We start from the raw sequence: 17,527 nt of genomic DNA, 5'->3' as shown, positions 1-17,527 counted from the left end.
ACGTTCATTAATAAAACATAGTAACAGTTTATTCACATCCGTTCGAAGATGAAAGGCAGTTTTAAACGAATCACATCAATAGTTAATGACTGGAAACTCGTAAAATTGGAAATAAGATATATGAAGTGGTTAAGGTAGAATTTTATAATCATACTGCTGGAAGCGAAAAGTTGTTCATTCATATGTTTCACTCTCATCGTCTTCTACAATAGGAACATCTTCAATAAGTTCTTGAACGGCGTCAGAATAATGAGACTTTGGAATCTTGGACCGTGAACCACTGGCTGTATTCTCCGTAATGTATGTATGGTCGTCTCTAGATCGAACAACGCCGATTTCTCTCTGACTTCTTCTGAGTCCTGATGTGGAAGCAGGAGATCTTGTTCTTTTTTCATTGGTCGAGAACTTCAGATCTGATGCCTTCGGTTGAGTATATTCCTCAGGGTGCGGGTATCGTGGGAGTGTTCTGAATACTGTGAATACTCAAGTAACATTCATTCCTAATGATCTATACCTTGATCTCCTCATTATTGGTCCTTTTATAACAGCATTTCGGATATGATGATTAACAATATGTCGATCTAAATTTCTCTTTGTGATCGTTCGATAATCACAACTGGGACACAAATAAGGTTTTTCGCCGGTGTGTGCTCTTTTATGCACTTTAAGTGAAGATGTCGTTCTGAACCGTTTTCCACAAAAATCACAACCGTAAGGCTGTTCGCCAGTGTGAATTCGAAAATGAGCGGCAAAATTGTGGCGATAAAGAACAAGTCCACATGTGGGGCACTCCATTTTTGGCTTTGACCCATCATCAGGGTTTGCTAAAGCACCAATTACCTAAAATTTGAAAACTGTAAATAAAAGAGCTCAACAAAGTAACTACCTTTCCAGACGGGATGTAACTCAAAGGAGTTGCTTCATCTCCGAATTCTAGATCACCTTCTGCGTCGCCATCTCCATTATCAGCATCTTCTTCATCATTAGTATTTTTTTCTTCGTTGGGATCCACTTGTGATATGAGAAGAGGTGGTTCACTATCTTCATCGTCTGATTGAAACCCTGCTTCTGCCTGCGGCTCCACCGAAACAATTATTTGTGAGCCTCGTGGTCCTGCAATCACTTCTTCAGCTGTTCTTTGAGTTTTCCTCAATTTTAATGGAGATATCACAGTTGCAGGTTTTATTGTAGGTGGAGGTGGGATCTTCGTTGTGGAGATTATTTCAGATTTTATCGAGTGATCCAGCTGGTTATCATGTTTGCTATCTATCTGAAAAGTTTTATGAAATACGTTGAACAGGGAAACATTTTGAAAAGTTTAAACCACATTTATTCCGGAAGTTGACGGCTGTATATCCCATTCATCGTCGTTTTCCTCGATGTCTTCTTCCGTTCCACGCGAATTACTGATTGCTACTTCTCTTTCAAACGCTTCGAAAAGACAATCTTCGGTGTGCCAATAGAACTCCCTCTGAAAAGCCAAACAGAAAGTAATGTTTTTTTTTGAAATGATGCTACCTTATTACGAAAATACTTTCTGCATTCGTTGCACAAAAAATGACGAGAAACCGAAGACCAGCTCCGTTCTTCATCTGCTTTTTGTCTCCTCATAAATCTGGAAAAGTTTCATGATGAAATTGTGAGAGTGATTCAAATACGTCAAGAGGTCGACAGACGAAGAATACATCAAGGAACATTATAGCTTTACAAAATAAGTATTTTTTATAGCAAGGAGTATAACACAAAATAAAACGAAAAAATGGCGAGGAAAATCGATAAAATGAAGTAAGGTCCTCTTGTTGACCAGTGAAAGAATGAGATAGTGAATGGAAAGAAGAGTCATAGAGAAACGAACAATCGACTTTTTACAAATCACTCCAGTTTATTGGGTTTCTACCAGAGTGTTCAAGTTCTGCATTGCATTTTGAAAAACATTTACAACCCCACCATTTGCGTGCACTGAGTGGAGATGGATGAGCAGTCTGAAAAATAATTGTGAAATTATAGAAAAATGTGATTTCGTCTATATCATTAATCACCTTGATAATTACATGCTTCTTTGAGTCAATCAATTCTTCTTTTTTATGTGCGAACCCTCCCCACAATAAGAACACAATCGGCTTCTCCGAATTTCTTGAAATGATTCGAATCACAGTGTCCGTAAAAGTCTGCCATCCGATTTTGGCATGGGAATTCGCCTCATGAGCACGAACTGTTAAAGTTGCATTCAGCATGAAAACTCCTTGACGGGCCCATCCTGACAGATTGCCATGATCTGGCCTCTTGAATCCATCAATATCTGACTCGAGTTCCTTGAAAATATTTTTCAGCGATGGCGGTGGCTTCACTCCTTTCTGCACACTGAATGATAATCCATGAGCTTGATTATCATCATGGTATGGGTCTTGTCCAATGACTACAACACTAATTTCATCAAAAGGTAGAATGTTGAATGTTGTGAAGATTTGAGACGTTGGCGGAAATACTTGCTTTCCTTTGATTTCTTCATCATTCAAAAATTTCTCAATTTTCGAGATGTAACCTTTTTTGAACTCTTCCTCCAGGAGTTTTGACCACGATTCGCTTTGTAGCAATGATTTCAAACTGAGTTCTTTTTTGAGAGGTGCTGGGGTTGCTTCCGTATTTAATTCTTCGAGTTTCATCTTTTTGACAGTTTCATTTTCTTTTATTTCCTTTGACGGTTTTTCTGGCAATTTTTCTGTGTTATTTGCAGACTTTCTGTAAGAATATAGTTTTAAAATTTCTTATTCTTCTTTTCATTAATATACCGTTTGGAGGCAGCAGCCGCCTTCAAGAACATATCCGGAATTTTAACAGTTTTCGACATTCTGAAAAAAATGGAATAGGATTAAAACAAAATTTTTTTAATTCAAACGGTCGAGTGAGAACATAATTCATAATAACGGGGAAAAGGAACAATAAAAAAGGAGAAATAGCAAAATACTGTTTAGGAAATTAAAAAAAAAACACACACGTTTAGAGATGAGGAGCAACTTTCAAATTAAGAAAAATTTAAAAAAAAATCAATTTATAAGAAGGAACCTGAAAAGCCCGTAAGAAAATGATATTCGCCGTCACACTGTCGATTGAAATCTGGAAAAAAAGTCGATGACTACGGTATGCAAATTGTCCGTAAGGAGACACCATGGTGTTTGTTACGGACTCAAGAAAAATTTTTTCGTTTGGAAAAATTTTCAATTTAATATTCAATCTACATATTTATCGACAGTGATGCCGCCCAAACAAAAAATGGTAAGCGTTTTGTTGCAAAATTTGAAACAATATTCGTGTTGAGATTAAAGAATATTTATATTTCGTTTTTGAAAAGTGAACTTAAGTAGGTTCATTTTTCGAAGAATGGAAGAATCGACCTACATAGGCTGACTTCTTCTCAAATCGAGGAAAAAGTTCAAAATGTTCTATAAAATTGATCTAGTATCGTGTGAAAAATAGTTCTGAATTGATTAAGATTTAATGGGCTTATTCAGGATATAGCGAAAAACTCGAAGTTACCCAGAATAGACCCAAAACTATTTCGTAGTTATTTCGAGCCGTAACGGTACCAATAATTGTTACTAAATAGCATTAGCCCGTAGAAATTATGTCTCCCGCCAAAAACGATATTAGTGAAACATCGGCCACTGTTTTTTTCTTCCACCATATAACATGGAAAAATTTGATTCATTGTAATGCATTATAATGAATCAAATTTTCCTGCATTATGCACCACGAGTGTTTATGGAAACATAAATCATAGAAGCTTTTTCAAAGATTTTACCTGAAAACTCGCCATCCGTTGAGCCTTGATGTGAAAGTTGAACTGGTGATGTGTAGCTAGAGTCGAAATGAGGTTGGTTTATCAATTCACTGGTTCCACTTAAAAATGGCTGATAGCTTGGATCCATTTGACCAACTTGGGGAAATGACTGATTGTTAGATCCATTCACCTGGTTCACCGATACTAGTGAAGTGAAGTTCGTTGTTGTTGGTTGATAGCAAGCAATAAGATCACTCGCACGGGGGATTTGGTTAGCCTCGGTTACGCTGCAAGTGGATTGATTGAATGGCACGTTCATGAATCCAAAATTTTGGTTTGAGGAACGGTTGTTGGTCAATGAAGAAAGTGCCTGACTGACATATTCCATTTGGTTCGGGTGAGCCACTTGGAAAGTATTCGAGGGAATCATTATAGGATTTGGAGCTTGAGTTGAGTCCGTAGTTCCGAAGTTTATTATCTTGTTTGGTTTCGGGAATTCTGAAGGAATCGTTTTTGTCTTGCGTTTGCGCTGTCGTTGTTTTTGATTAGTACTTGCGTCTGCAAGCATTGGGTCGATTCCACTAATCTGCGGAGATGATCCTTTCTTCAATTGTTCGTTTTCCATTACATCAATAGTTGCAGCCGGATGTGCAATTTCATTGCTCGAGAGTGTGCTTGGGTTTTTGTACAGGTTATAATTTAAAGGAGGAACCAAGGGATCTGCAGTTCTTCCTGAAAAATAAGTGGGTTTAGATCTAGATATATCTGTGTTGAAACTCGCATTACCTTCTTCTGCTGAATTGTGGACTTGCTCCGTTTGGGAAGATGACATTGGAGCACTCGTGGTTGCTGTATCTGTCTTCTTTTTAGAACTAGTCCTTTTGCGGTCTCTGCGATTCCTAGTTCTTCTGGTCTTCGCTGATATTTCTTTTCTATGATCATATTCGTCTTCCTCTCCTATCTCTTCAGCAGACATTTTCTTTGTATTCGTGATTTTCCTATTCGACCTTCTCAGCACTTTTGTGGCGGTGTTCGATTTTGAACTTTCTTGATCTATATCCACAGTTAACGGTTCACCCACAACATCACACACTTTTGATGCCGGAACTGTGGGCACATAGGAAGTGCTGGTATTGCTCAAACAGTTGCTTGTATTAGCTGCAATATCTGTTGTGCACTCAGGTCTCACTACGATTCTTGATGAATCTTGAACATCACTTGCAAGATGCTCTGTTGTAATGGGTGAGGATTCTGTGGTATAATTCATCAAAGTGTCCTGAGGTTCCAAAGTAGTTCCATTTGCAACATCCAAAATTGTATCACTTTCTTTCCGAGGTTCTGCCGTCTCCAACGGCGGTCTCGGTGTGGGTTTTGTTGAGTCCATTAGTTTCGCGGATTTATTCGAACCGTGCAGAAGAGTTGCCGATGTCTTTTTTGAATCAACTCCTTCACCAGTTGCTGGTTTTGTAACATGCGAACTATTGCTTTCATCCCGTTTCGATGACGAACTTATAGCAGCTTCACGAGTCGTGTCAGTTTCGATAGTACGCTGTTGTCGAGACTCGGTGGAATCCTGTGTCATAAATTCAATATTTGATTGAGCGTTCAAATTTTTCAATGCACTTACTTCAGCTATTATGTTTTCACCGGCTAATGTTCCGAAAACATCTGTCTGAGTTTCTTCATCTAAATTTCCCACATTCGAACTTGGAGTACGAGCTTCATTCGATTCCTCCGAGGCGACTGCATTATTGATATCCATCTCTAAAACATATACTTCTTTGGGATTCACAACAGGGGACTGGTTACCTTCTGGAAAAAGATTTTATAAAAATTTGAATTTTATGGTAAACGTACTATCATGTCCATCTGCAGGGGTTGCAGCTGAGGTACAAAGCAAATCACTATCTCCAACTGTTCGATTTGAGTTTTTAGGTGTACATTGTATGGCTTTCAAGACAGTTACGGAGGAAACGGAAGAATTATCCTCAGAATCCTCATCAAAAGAACTCTTGGATTTCAAAAATCTCTCTTCCTGCTTCTTTTTGTATGCTTTGTGGGCTTTGCCTTCCGCGTGAGTATTGACAGATGGACTTTCCAACCCAGGGATTCCGGTTGCGATGAAACTAAGTAGAGATTTCTTGATTGACTCACTTTTTTGTCCAGTTTTTCCATAAGAGCGTATTTCAGCAGCATGTTTCATGTCTGATATAATACGCAAGATAGACGAGTTTGATACTTCCAATGCCATAGGAGAAAGATTCTGGTCAAGAGTCACTTCGTTTAAACAGATCCTCACGTGCTCAATTATTTGGACACCGAATTTCCAGTCTTTTCCGATCCTTTGTTTGATTTCATCGTAAATGGGATCTTTTCTGTCTTCTGCCGTGATTATTTCTTTCCGTTCCAGGATTTTTATGATTTCAATTTCGTCGTCCGAGTTTGAATTTTGAATAATGTTATTCAATTTTTCAAAAGGCATACGTTCTATCACATTAAAAATCCGTTTCATGCATTCTGTACGTGCTACTTCTTCAAAAGATTCCAACAACGAATGTTGCTCCGGAAACCTGAAAATATTTCCATGCGTTTGAATGATTTGTTTATGTTTTTTTTTCTGTAGTGCTTTATGATGTCTGAAAGTTCTCACAGACGTCATTCACTTTGAAAATTTGAGATAAACTTACTTCGAATAAGATTCATTGGGAGGCTGTTCCTTGCTTGACAGGCCATTCATACCTGAAAGTTCACCGAATTACGGACTTTCTGTGTTCGGAGACGACAAAGGTTAAAAAAAGGACTTTAGTTATAGGCTTGTCCTCTCGAAATAATTCAAAGTGAAAAAGTCAGAATACAGAACCGCATGAACTAGACGAAGCAAGAATAGGAAAAATAAGAAAACGGATGTTTCTTGTTGCCAGCAAAAGAAAGTACGGCGGCTGTACGGCCCACAAAGAAATGTGATGATGGTGATGATAGAAATAGAGAAAAAGAGTATGAGAGAGATGAATTGGTTCGTGGAAACCATGATGATGATAAACGGAAAGCACTTTTAGAACGATCGAGAAATGATAAAACCCTGAAGAGATTCACAGAATACATATTAACAGCAGTAGGTTTTGCCCATGCCAAAATCCCCGTTCAGGTGTGATTTGTTCTAGTTTCTTTTCATGTCTTTTTTTCAATGGGAATTACCAAGATGATGGTAGTTATAATTAAGGGATGTCCAGTTTTCTTAGGGATTTATGATAGTTTCTATTTAAAGTTGCATCAGCTAGAATTATAGGATATTGAATCATTGAACCTGGTTAGCTAGAATTAAAGAGAGGCTTCTGATAACTATCAATACAAGATACACATTTCATAAAATCAAAAACCATTCATTAACAATCGCTCAGTTTGGTGTAAGTGTCAGGTCGCGAACACTTACGCACGTGTGGGTGTGAACGATGAATGAAAAGGAAAAGAGGCTGGCCTGCAACAGGGAGGGCATTGGCACTTCGCTGTTTCGCTTTTCCTTCCTCGGGCCTCTTCATCAACGCATCTCTCGTCGCCTGGTCATTTTTTTTGTGGGATGGCAGTAAACCGAGAAAAAAAATAGAACATTTAAAGAAGACAACGGTTTGGCAGTTGTCTTTTGAATATCGTAAAAATGTATTGTATCAACACTTCTATAAAATTTCATCCCCACAATGTTCTTTTATATTAATGTTGCAAATCTTTTCTGAGCACCTATTTCAAAAGACATGGTTGGAAAATGCATTTGAAATTAAACTTTTCTAATACAGTTTTTTCTTTGAATTGAAAAATTGACTCGCCCCCCGAATATCTTCAATGAAAATGAATATTTCAATGCTAAAAATTTTTTAGTTTCAGAAAAGTACCTCTTTGGCGACAATGGACAGCGATACTTTGGCAGCTGCGGTGAAAGCGGCAGGTGCTGGAGCCCCGAACACATCCTCCGGAGCATCACAGAACTCGTCACCGCCAGCTGCGACACCGACGACTCAAACAGCGAGTACCGTGACACCCACCACATCTTCAACTACTGCAACACCCTTTACAGAACAAGCTAAAGCTGTTCTTACACAAGTAAAATTGAAAATCCTAATTTATAGATTTCATTTATATCAATTCAGCTTGTCAAAACATCGAAAATGAGTCGATCTCGTGGTTCGGGATTAGCTGAAAAGCCAGAAGTACAGTTACTGATCGACAAGGATCTATTCTTGATACAGTCTGATCGGCGTACCAAAATGAATCCGATACAACAATTACAACTTATCCGAATTCTGGCTCAATTTTTCTTGGTTAGTTTACAAAAATAAAGGTACACGAAAGGACGGAAGTCATTTCCACGATGGAGAATTAGGAGAAGAGATGAGCAAGAAAAGAACAGCATGAATGCATAGAGTGCAGTATCTTCCTTTTTGTCCCTCTGTTCTAACCGCGAACTCTCGGCGGAGAGCTCATGTTGTCTCCAAGGCTCAGCTGTTTTGTAAAAAAACACATGATCTCGTTGTTCTGTATTTCTTATAGCTTGCAAAACTTTCAAAAAGTGTCCACAAATGCGGATAATTAATGAACTGATTTTCTGTAGAAAAAAACATATTTTGGAAATATCTAGTGTACTCTAGTTTAAAAATTATATCAATCTAATTATAACTTTGATTTCAATTAATAACATCATTCAGGAGCGTGTGGATGATGGGCATCGATATGCTTATTTTGAGGCGATTTTCCTCGGCAGAGCTGATGACATAACGCTTCATGAATACCGTCTTTCTGTAATGTTCCAACTCGTATCGTTTTCTATTCAGTATCCAGTTGTACAAATTTTGAATCACGTGATGGGATGGCTATGTCAGTTGAAAAGTGAAGAACAGCAGAAGCTATACTCGGACCGACTAATCGATATGATAGTAGAGCATTTTGTTCGTTTATCAAATGAAGAAAATAAATTGGTAAATTTCAAACTTGCGATGGATTGTAATATCATGATTTCAGAATGAGTATCTTCATCCACTCGAAAACACTTGCAGTGAGTTCTGTGCTCTATTCGTAGCACGTGCACCTCTTTATGGTGCCTTGAGTCCCCCAATGATTGAACTGTTCAATCGATTCTGTTCACGGAATATGCAATTCGTATTACGACATTTCCGTGACACTCCCTGGCTCGGAAATGAGTTTGCGGAGAAAGTGTTCCCGAAGCTAGTTGAGCATATTCTTTCTGACGAAACCGAGGATTCGGATAATCTCTCTTCGTGCGTTTGCTATTTTCTTTTCCGATGGCATTTGGATGTCCTCGCAACAGCAGAAAGAAAAGGACCGACCAAAAGATTAGAAGTTTTAGGCAAGTCTCGATTATTTCGATAATAGTTATTTTTTCCATTTTCATTACAGATCTCCTTCTCTCTCCTGATTATTCATGGACAAAAAGAAGAGCTGGCGTTATAGCCAGTGCAATTGGAGCTTCAACTAAATGTGACGAAGCAATTCGAAAGGAACTGCAACGTCTGGAAGTACCTGAAGATTTTAAGCCAGTGGTTCTTATGTTATGTTCAGAAGGAGTTAAGAATAATCCTCAAGGTGTGATTGATGCTATTTCGGAGTTGCACCTGGCTCGAGAGTTAGAGCAAATGGCCTAAGAAGGCCATAAATAACTATTTTATCGAGAACACGGTTTTTTGTTGTTTTGATTCGACATTATTTATAAGTTTAATGAAGGTTTCTGATATATTTGTCGAAAAATTTTAAATGTTCTCAATTCCAGTTTGAACTAAAAATATATCTCTTTTCGATTATAATGTTGTTTTTTTTTAAATTTTTTAATCCCAAAAACTTAAACAATATGGGCCCTAACTCGATTCTTGGAAGATTTTTCACTGAAGAAGTAGCAATTCATTTTCATTCAGGATGTACCTAGGCCTAGGTAAACAGGAATACGAGGCTTATACCGTAAGTACTGTATTATAACTGCATGCCGTTATATTTTTCAACTGCCTCCCAGAGAAATGTTGTGGTTTCAGAAACTCATTAATAATTGAACGAAAAAACTTTTTGGACGCTTTATTTGCTGACCCAGATGATACTAATCACGCTGCCTCTAATCAGAACCAGTAAAAAACACTGGTATAATCATATTATTGAGTTCTGAGTATAGATGGGGTGCCGTTATAATACAGTATTTACGGTAATTGTAAACAGACAATCAGATAATTAACAAAAACAAACGAGTCACCCTCACTCCTGTTTTTGTTTACTTCCTGAGATCTTGTTTACAATTTTTTAAATTTATTCAGCAAGATCTGCGCAACATTCAGTTTCGTGGGTAAAACAGGGTACATTCTCGTAAATTTTGAAAACTACTCCGTTAGTAAAAAATTCAAAATCTATGTTTTCCGAATCAAATTCCTTCCGGCTTCAATGAGTTTCATCATATTGTATTAATTTTCTATAAACTATTTTCCTCCTATCTCCTCTTATTTTTGCACGCACTCTCGTTTCTCAACGATATCATTGCAACTAGAGCATGTTTACACGACACTCGCCCGCCCGTCACCTGCTGCAGCGTATATAATTTCGGTACCACCGATTCGTAAGATATATTATATCTTCAAAAGTAAACTGAAATTTCGTAATGAAGTCTTTTTACAGGTAGTATAGACAGAAGTAACGAAAAATTATGTTGCTGCGAGCAGTTGGACGACAGATGACGTCGGTTATTCGACAACAAACTGCAATTAGAAATATTGCATTAACCAGATCAGTTCTTGGAGGAGGACACGATCATCATCATGGTACGTTTTTCTCTAAATGCTACATTTTTCGAATCGTCTCGAAAATCCCAGGAAAAATAAAATATTTAATTATTTAATTATTCAGAACCACAACCGGTATACATTCCAAAACCAGGATCTCTCAGCTGGTCCCTCTGTGGCAGTCCACATACAAAATCTGCTCACCCATTCGAACCATACAAACCAGATGTTGGGTCATTCATCGGAGCAGCCGTGTTTATTGGTCTCACAGTTTTCGCTGTTCTTTTCAAAACGGATACATTCAAGAAAGACGATGGTCATCATCATGGACATCATGTAAAGCATTCTGAACCCAAAGAGGAACATCATCACGAAGAAACAAAGCATGTACCACAAACTGAACCACAAGGAACTGTCGAGAATCGTCAACCAGAAGAAGTTCTTTCTGCACGTGAAGCTCCAGCCGCAGTTGAAGATCCAGTCCCAACAACATCCAAACAAGAATGGGAGAAACAAGCATCTGAATCCGCAGACACAAAAGTAAGAAGTTCAGCCTTGTTCTTCAGTTTCCAATTATTTTAATTTGAAAACTAAAAATGTTTAGTCTTCACTCTGAATTTTCAGTCCGTCGATCTAGACGAAAATCCATCACAAGAAGCGACAGAAAAACCACGCTTACCAGAAGAAGTTCTTGCTGCTCGAGATGCACCATCGGCTGTAGAAGAACCAGTTCCATCCACTTCAAAGGTGAGAAAGTCGAAAGCTTTATATATTATTTAATTTTCCATCAATGTTTTTCAGTCAGCACAAGAGGAAGGAGCTTCTGTTTCGAAAGAAGAGGTACAGTGATCAACTCTTCTGCATCCAATCATCATCCCCGTTCTCCAAATAGAAATTCAATTTCATTTTTAGTTTATTTTCCCTTGTTCTGGATACAAACAAGTTGAAACGTTTATCGGTTTTCTTCTCGGTTTTTTTTTGCTCAACGAAAAATGTCTTTTGTGCCTTTGACTGTAGTTCTGAATTCGCTTTAGACTATGCTTGACGTTATCTTTTCCGAATAATAAATGAGATTTACTCTTTTTTCGACATTTAATACATGCTGAATGACAGTTGAGTTTTCAGAATTCGTCCCTACACTGCGAATATGTCATCATTGGCTCTGGAACTGCCGCATACTATGCATCACTGGCAATTAGAGCTAAACAAGCAGAAGCAAAAGTTTTGATGGTTCGTTAAAACTATTAAAAAGGAAAATGTTCTAAAATAATGCTTACAGATCGGTGAAGAGCCCGACTTACCATATAATCGACCACCACTTTCAAAAGAACTCTGGTGGTATGGAGATGAAACAGCTGTATCGAAGCTAGACTATACCTCACTTTCTGGAAAGAAACGTGACATTTTCTACGAAGTCGAAGGATTCTTCGTTTCTCCAGAAGACATCCGGAAAGCGCCTCATGGAGGAGTCGCATTGTTACGTGGAAAGAAGGCAGTGAAGATTTGTGCAGAAGATAAAAAAGTTATTTTGGAAGATGGAAAAACTATTGGATATGATAAAGTATTAATTGCAACAGGAATCCGACCAAAGAAAGAGAAAGTATTCGAAGACGCGAGTGAAGAGGCAAAAGAAAAGATTACTTATTATCATTATGTGAGTAGAGAGTTACATAATAGAAATACGAATAAGGGTAATATTTCAGCCAAACGATTTTAAACGAGTTGAACGTGGACTGGCAGACAAATCAGTTCAGAAATTGACAGTCATTGGAAATGGACTACTTGCTTCTGAATTGGCTTACTCCATCAAAAGAAAATACGGAGACAAAGTGGAAGTTCATCAAGTATTCGAACAAAAACATCCAGCAGAAGACATTCTTCCAACACATCTTGCGCGGAAATCATTTGATGCAATCAAGAAAAGCGGTGTTGACATTCGGCCCGAGCAAAAAGTCGAAGGAGTTCGAAAGTGCTGCAAAAATGTTGTTTTGAAGTTATCAGATGGTTCTGAACTGAGAAGTGATTTAGTTATTGTGGCCACAGGCGAAGAACCAAATTCTGAAATCATCGAGGCTTCAGGGTTCAAATTAGATGAAAAACAAGGAGGAGTAAAAGCTGATAAATACTTGAAAGTATCGGAAAATGTTTGGGCAGCTGGAGCAATTGCCACATTTGATGATGACGTACTCGGACAACGCAGAATTAGTTCATGGGAGAACGCACAAGTCAGTGGACGATTGGCTGGAGAGAATATGGCGACAGCTGGAGCGTCTCAAAAAGCGTTCTGGTATGTTCTATGAATTCTGCTATGGGTTTTTTAAAAGTTAACACCTCGAATGAAAGTAATATGTGTTTTTGGAGTTTCTCATTTCATGCGTTTCTATTTGATTTGCTTTGAGATGTTTGCAAAGTTTTAGAAGAATTATACAGCAAATCGTAGTTTGATAAAAGTAAAGATTCCAAAAAAATAATGACTAATATTTCGTTTCTACTGCCTATGATCCTGACATATATTCTTATTTAGGTATCAACCATCTTTCTTCACAAAATTCGCCCCACACTTGCACATCAATGCAGTTGGACAATGTGATTCTTCACTAGAAACTGTTACTGTTTATGCTGAACCAGATGGAGAGAATCTTTTGGAGAAAGCAGTTGTTTTCTACAAATCAAAAGAAAATGGAAATGTGAGTCATTGCTCTCTAAAAAAAGCTCTGAAAATGTTATGTATTTTAGGTCGTTGGTGTTCTACTCGTAAATGTTTTCGGTCCATCTCTCGATGTAGCTCGTCGTATTATTGATGACCGTAAAAGAGTGGACGAATACAAAAAAATTGCGAAGTTATTTCCACTTTATGAACCACCGAAAGTAGAAGAAGAAACAAAGGAGAAAAGTCCATAATCCATATTGACAATCATCAACATCTAGATATCATTATCACTATTAGCACAGTGTTTCGTTGTTTTGTTCGTTTTCATTGTTTGTTTGTTTTTTTCTGGTGTACACCTGCATTAAAGATATTTTTTGAAATATTTATTTAACAAATGTCACGTGTCTCATTGCGAGCAGTTCAAGACAAGTTAAACTGTCTTCCACTGATGAATGCCCAGTTTTCTCAGATTGAATAACTTTTCCCAGCATCATTGTGGCCAAATTTTGAAGTGATACTTTCTTTCTGTATCCTTTATGTGGATTTGGACTTTGAAAAAGAACTGAAGTGTCGATAACATTATAATGAACAATTCGAAGTGCTTTCAGATCAGATTCCAACGAATGTCCTACGAGAAGAGTTTCAGAATTGATGTACTGGAAGAGTTGCAGTCGACACTAAACACAAAATTTAGATTAAATTATATTTTTGAACTCGAACTTACTGTATCAAGAGAGATTGCTGACTCCATATCTTTCTCAGTAACTCCTGAGAAAAAGCTATTGTAGCTGACAATTTCATATTGTGGAAGGACGAAAGTATCCAAAAGAACTCGTCCCTTCATATCGACAAGACTGACTCTGGCCACTTCCAATCCATTCAAAGTGTGAATCAGTTCACAATCCAACCCGTAAACTTTGTTCGATCGATAATCGGACTTTCCTTTCGACTGGGGAGTCACAACGAAGTCCCAGAGGGTATCTTCCCAAGCTGACTGGAAGACATGATTGTCTTCAGTCATGCATCCGTTGGAAGATGGTCCAGGTTTTGCTGAGCAACAGGTTCTTTTCATTTGTCCTATCGATGCATCGAATTTCGGACGATGATGGTATGAACACTTCTGAGGAGACATAGTTCCATCCGGATTCAATGTAAAGTCCTTCGAACATCGAGAACATTTTCGAAAGAAATCTGGAAAACGCTTTAGATGTCTCTTTGAAATTATAAAATCAGAGGATATGGATTATGTTACAGTATGTCGGTCTCAAAAAATTGCAAGTTGTTTTGATTTTCTCATCATTTAATTTTCGGTAAACTTCCAGAAAAGAATAAATTTTCGTTTCATTCTGATAACTAACCATTGGCTACAACCCAATCCCTTTGGTTGGTCAATGTTGGAGCAAAGACCGCTTGATTGAGTGTCTGATCCCAGAAAGGATATCCATTCACTGTCAATTGTTCCAATGATAATTTCAATGGTAACAACTCATTGTAGAGTTTGGCAGGTGCCATTTTATGAAGAGGTTCCGCAGTAACTGATACTGAAAAAAAAACTTTTTTTAAAACAGCCAATAATCTTATTCAGACAAAAACATGTAAGAAGAGGAACTAAAGTTTGTTTCAAAATCAAGATCACGTGAACTCGTGTCAGTAAATTCATCTATACTCAAGTCAATACATTGTTCTTGACACACTGATGAACTGATTCATTTTGAAAGGTATTAACAGAACTACTTTAGGAAAAATTCAACTCTTTCAGTTGAACTGGATGTTGGAACTGAAGAAAATAAGCTGTTCCAGAAATAAAATAATTTTAAAAACACTTTTTGATACGGAGAACTAGATTCCGAAGCATTTTCAATTGTTTACCAATGATTCAATCTAGATCCAGATCTTTTCATACTATTATATTCTTAAATTAAAAAAAAAAGATTCCCGACTTACCATCTTCATCAGAACTGCTTGAGCTGATACTTGTTCCAGTTCTTTTCTTCTTTAATTGCAGATATTCGATTCCCATATTCAAAATAATAGGAGATGCTCTGTAATACAAAATATATATTTTTCAATCGACTGAATATGAGTATATATACAAAGTGAACTGAGTATAAAAAAGGGAGAGTCAGCTGGTTGGAATGTTCTGAAAGGGCATACCAAGATACGAACGAATTGTACTTTGATGAAAGGAACGACTTGACGTCTGACGAAAGAAAAAATGAATGCACTGTGACTCTATTACCACCACATGATCTCATTCACTACTAACACCAACTGTTGTCTATCTCTCTGACCGACTATCTTCTATCCAATTGAGATAACATACAAATAAGAGAGACACAGAAAGTTAGAGAAAGAGATCTAAGAGAAAAATACAGATAGACACCGATGGACACGGCCATGTTTTTGTGAGTTGATAACAAGGAAAAATGGAGAACAGTTGAGTGGAGACAGTGAGAGAAAAGAGTCAGATGGACTGAAATGACTGCTGACGAAATGAGTTTTTGTTCCTATTTCTGATTATATTCGAATCTAAGAAGACGTTGATTTAGATGAAATGCGTAGAACTGAGAGAGGGAAATGAAAAAATGAATGAACTTTTTATGATTCTGTTGATCACATTTTGACACAAACAAACAAATATTTATTTGTAGTTTTGCTTTACTTTTTGTATACAAAGACTTATATCAAATCAAAAAAGGTGTGTTGAACAACTATAGTAGTTCAAGTTTTTGTTGAAAAAGAAGGAAAAAATAGTAAACATTTGATAGATTTTGTTTGAGTAAATTTAGAAGTTCAGAAGTGGTGGGAAGTGAAGAAAATGGGAAGAAAAAAGAATTTATGTGGGAGGAATGACTCACTCAATAGTTTTCTTATGTGACGTTGCATTAAGAAGAGGGATTCAGATGTGGAATTCTGAATCTGAAGCACTGAATACACTAAAATGAATAGATTGTATAAAAACAGAGATAACATGAGTTGCCAGATGGTTCTAGAAACTTATGACATTCTAAGATCTCGTGTCTTCCTTCTTTCTTTTCAGTCAGTTGTAGTAAATACTACATTTTTCTATTTACTCTCATTGTTCCTTGTTATCGAATATCCTTTGGAAATCAACTTTCCATAAAAGAAAGAATATCAAGATCAATTATTGAGATTGAGTATCATCTGTTCTGTCTCTCGAAAAGAAAACAATTTTTGCAAGAAAATGATGCAAGGAAGAAGAGAAATTGCGAAATCTCGAACTAAACCCGATTGGAAGAAAGAAAAAACTGTGTCAATAGGAGGGAATCTTAACAAAAGAAACTGTTTTGAAAACGGCCGAGTTGAACTGAATGTTCCTATGAAATAGTTCATGTTGTTATCATTTGTAACGTATTCTATATAAAGGAAGATGAAGATGAAATAGCACTAGTCATCGGGGTGGGTAAGCTATTAAGAGAAAAAACGAATTGAGTTGATAAGAGAAAAAGAAGGTGAGTAATGCGTAGGAACACTGAATCAAAATGACGTTGTAGACCTCAAAATGATGGAGTGAAGAAGAGTTATCAAGAAGATTCCATGCACAGATGTCTCGATAATCTCTATCTTCAGAAATAAGATGTAGTCAATAAATGTAAGGGTTATAAATTAGAGTAAGGAGACATAGACAGGTTAACAACGAGCCTCTTATGGGAAATATGAGGACGTGTTCATTCTTTGTTTACATACGCTGTCTGGTCCATTCAGGGACAACAGAGTTCATATTGATCCAACGTATTCAATGAATTGGAACCAGACTGGGTAGGAAAAGGAAAGAATGTGGAGAGAGTTGTTGGACTGAGAGAGAGCATGCACTGCCAGAAGGAATCCGATTTTCTAGTTTTTGTGAAGAATAACAAATTTGGAGAAATCTTAGAACTTTGATTTCTGTAGGATAGATTTTTTTGATTTCAGAAATCCGGATTGACTTAGAAAATAGGAATTAAAAATATGGAATCAAGACGGTTTTAAACTTCTTTTTGTACTAAAATGTTCAGTTCCGCATTTCGGAACTTGAATTCTCAAAAAATTGGAATCCACAATTCACAAAGATTTTTTCAGTCAGAAAACCCGGAATGAAAAAGTTGAAATTTCGGAATTCCGTACAAATACTGTGCTGTGGAGAATCCAAAAATGCAGAGCAGACATCACAATTTTTGTAGTTGGCCACTCTTTTGTCAGTGTAAAATAGTCACCGCACAAAAACTGATTCAGAATCACTATGACAGCCTCTCAAAGTTGGAATTTTTTGAATAAAAACAGAGAAAATACCTTGTCTTTTGGAAACTGCAGACCGTCTAAAACTCGAAAATGTATTTT

General features: G+C 37.1%; 6 protein-coding genes across 6 annotated transcripts; 2 read left to right on the top strand and 4 right to left on the bottom strand.

The window, feature by feature from the left end:
* Window positions 1-174: 174 nt before the first annotated feature.
* Window positions 175-1,687, bottom strand: GCK72_010187 (uncharacterized protein; the record flags this gene model as incomplete). Its single annotated transcript, XM_053727732.1, has 6 exons — window positions 175-466; window positions 515-840; window positions 887-1,270; window positions 1,328-1,471; window positions 1,519-1,615; window positions 1,659-1,687. The coding sequence occupies 6 exons, from the start codon at window positions 1,685-1,687 to the stop codon at window positions 175-177; spliced, it is 1,272 nt and encodes a 423-aa protein (XP_053587309.1).
* A 178-nt stretch (window positions 1,688-1,865) lies between these two features.
* GCK72_010186 (uncharacterized protein) lies at window positions 1,866-2,848 on the bottom strand (the record flags this gene model as incomplete). The annotated part of the gene is made up of 3 exons (XM_003104119.1): window positions 1,866-1,982; window positions 2,040-2,739; window positions 2,790-2,848. The coding sequence occupies 3 exons, from the start codon at window positions 2,846-2,848 to the stop codon at window positions 1,866-1,868; spliced, it is 876 nt and encodes a 291-aa protein (XP_003104167.1).
* Window positions 2,849-3,740: 892 nt separating this feature from the next.
* GCK72_010185 (uncharacterized protein) lies at window positions 3,741-6,515 on the bottom strand (the record flags this gene model as incomplete). Its single annotated transcript, XM_053727731.1, has 5 exons — window positions 3,741-4,510; window positions 4,565-5,351; window positions 5,406-5,590; window positions 5,636-6,348; window positions 6,466-6,515. 5 exons carry the CDS (start codon window positions 6,513-6,515, stop codon window positions 3,741-3,743), a joined length of 2,505 nt encoding a protein of 834 aa, XP_053587308.1.
* Window positions 6,516-7,675: 1,160 nt separating this feature from the next.
* On the top strand, window positions 7,676-9,426 carry GCK72_010184 (uncharacterized protein; the record flags this gene model as incomplete). The annotated part of the gene is made up of 5 exons (XM_053727730.1): window positions 7,676-7,870; window positions 7,918-8,088; window positions 8,473-8,742; window positions 8,786-9,042; window positions 9,132-9,426. The coding sequence occupies 5 exons, from the start codon at window positions 7,676-7,678 to the stop codon at window positions 9,424-9,426; spliced, it is 1,188 nt and encodes a 395-aa protein (XP_053587307.1).
* Window positions 9,427-10,463: 1,037 nt separating this feature from the next.
* Window positions 10,464-13,440, top strand: GCK72_010183 (uncharacterized protein; the record flags this gene model as incomplete). The annotated part of the gene is made up of 9 exons (XM_003104095.2): window positions 10,464-10,578; window positions 10,664-11,079; window positions 11,164-11,286; window positions 11,341-11,379; window positions 11,665-11,769; window positions 11,819-12,193; window positions 12,243-12,826; window positions 13,064-13,226; window positions 13,276-13,440. The coding sequence occupies 9 exons, from the start codon at window positions 10,464-10,466 to the stop codon at window positions 13,438-13,440; spliced, it is 2,085 nt and encodes a 694-aa protein (XP_003104143.2).
* Window positions 13,441-13,572: 132 nt separating this feature from the next.
* GCK72_010182 (uncharacterized protein) lies at window positions 13,573-14,701 on the bottom strand (the record flags this gene model as incomplete). The annotated part of the gene is made up of 3 exons (XM_003104114.2): window positions 13,573-13,866; window positions 13,914-14,380; window positions 14,548-14,701. The coding sequence occupies 3 exons, from the start codon at window positions 14,699-14,701 to the stop codon at window positions 13,573-13,575; spliced, it is 915 nt and encodes a 304-aa protein (XP_003104162.2).
* Window positions 14,702-17,527: the final 2,826 nt, after the last annotated feature.

Source organism: Caenorhabditis remanei, chromosome III, assembly GCF_010183535.1.
Source record: "Caenorhabditis remanei strain PX506 chromosome III, whole genome shotgun sequence".
NCBI classification, from domain to species: domain Eukaryota; kingdom Metazoa; phylum Nematoda; class Chromadorea; order Rhabditida; family Rhabditidae; genus Caenorhabditis; species Caenorhabditis remanei.
Note: the sequence above shows the minus strand (reverse complement) of the source record. Positions and strands in the feature narration are given on the sequence as shown.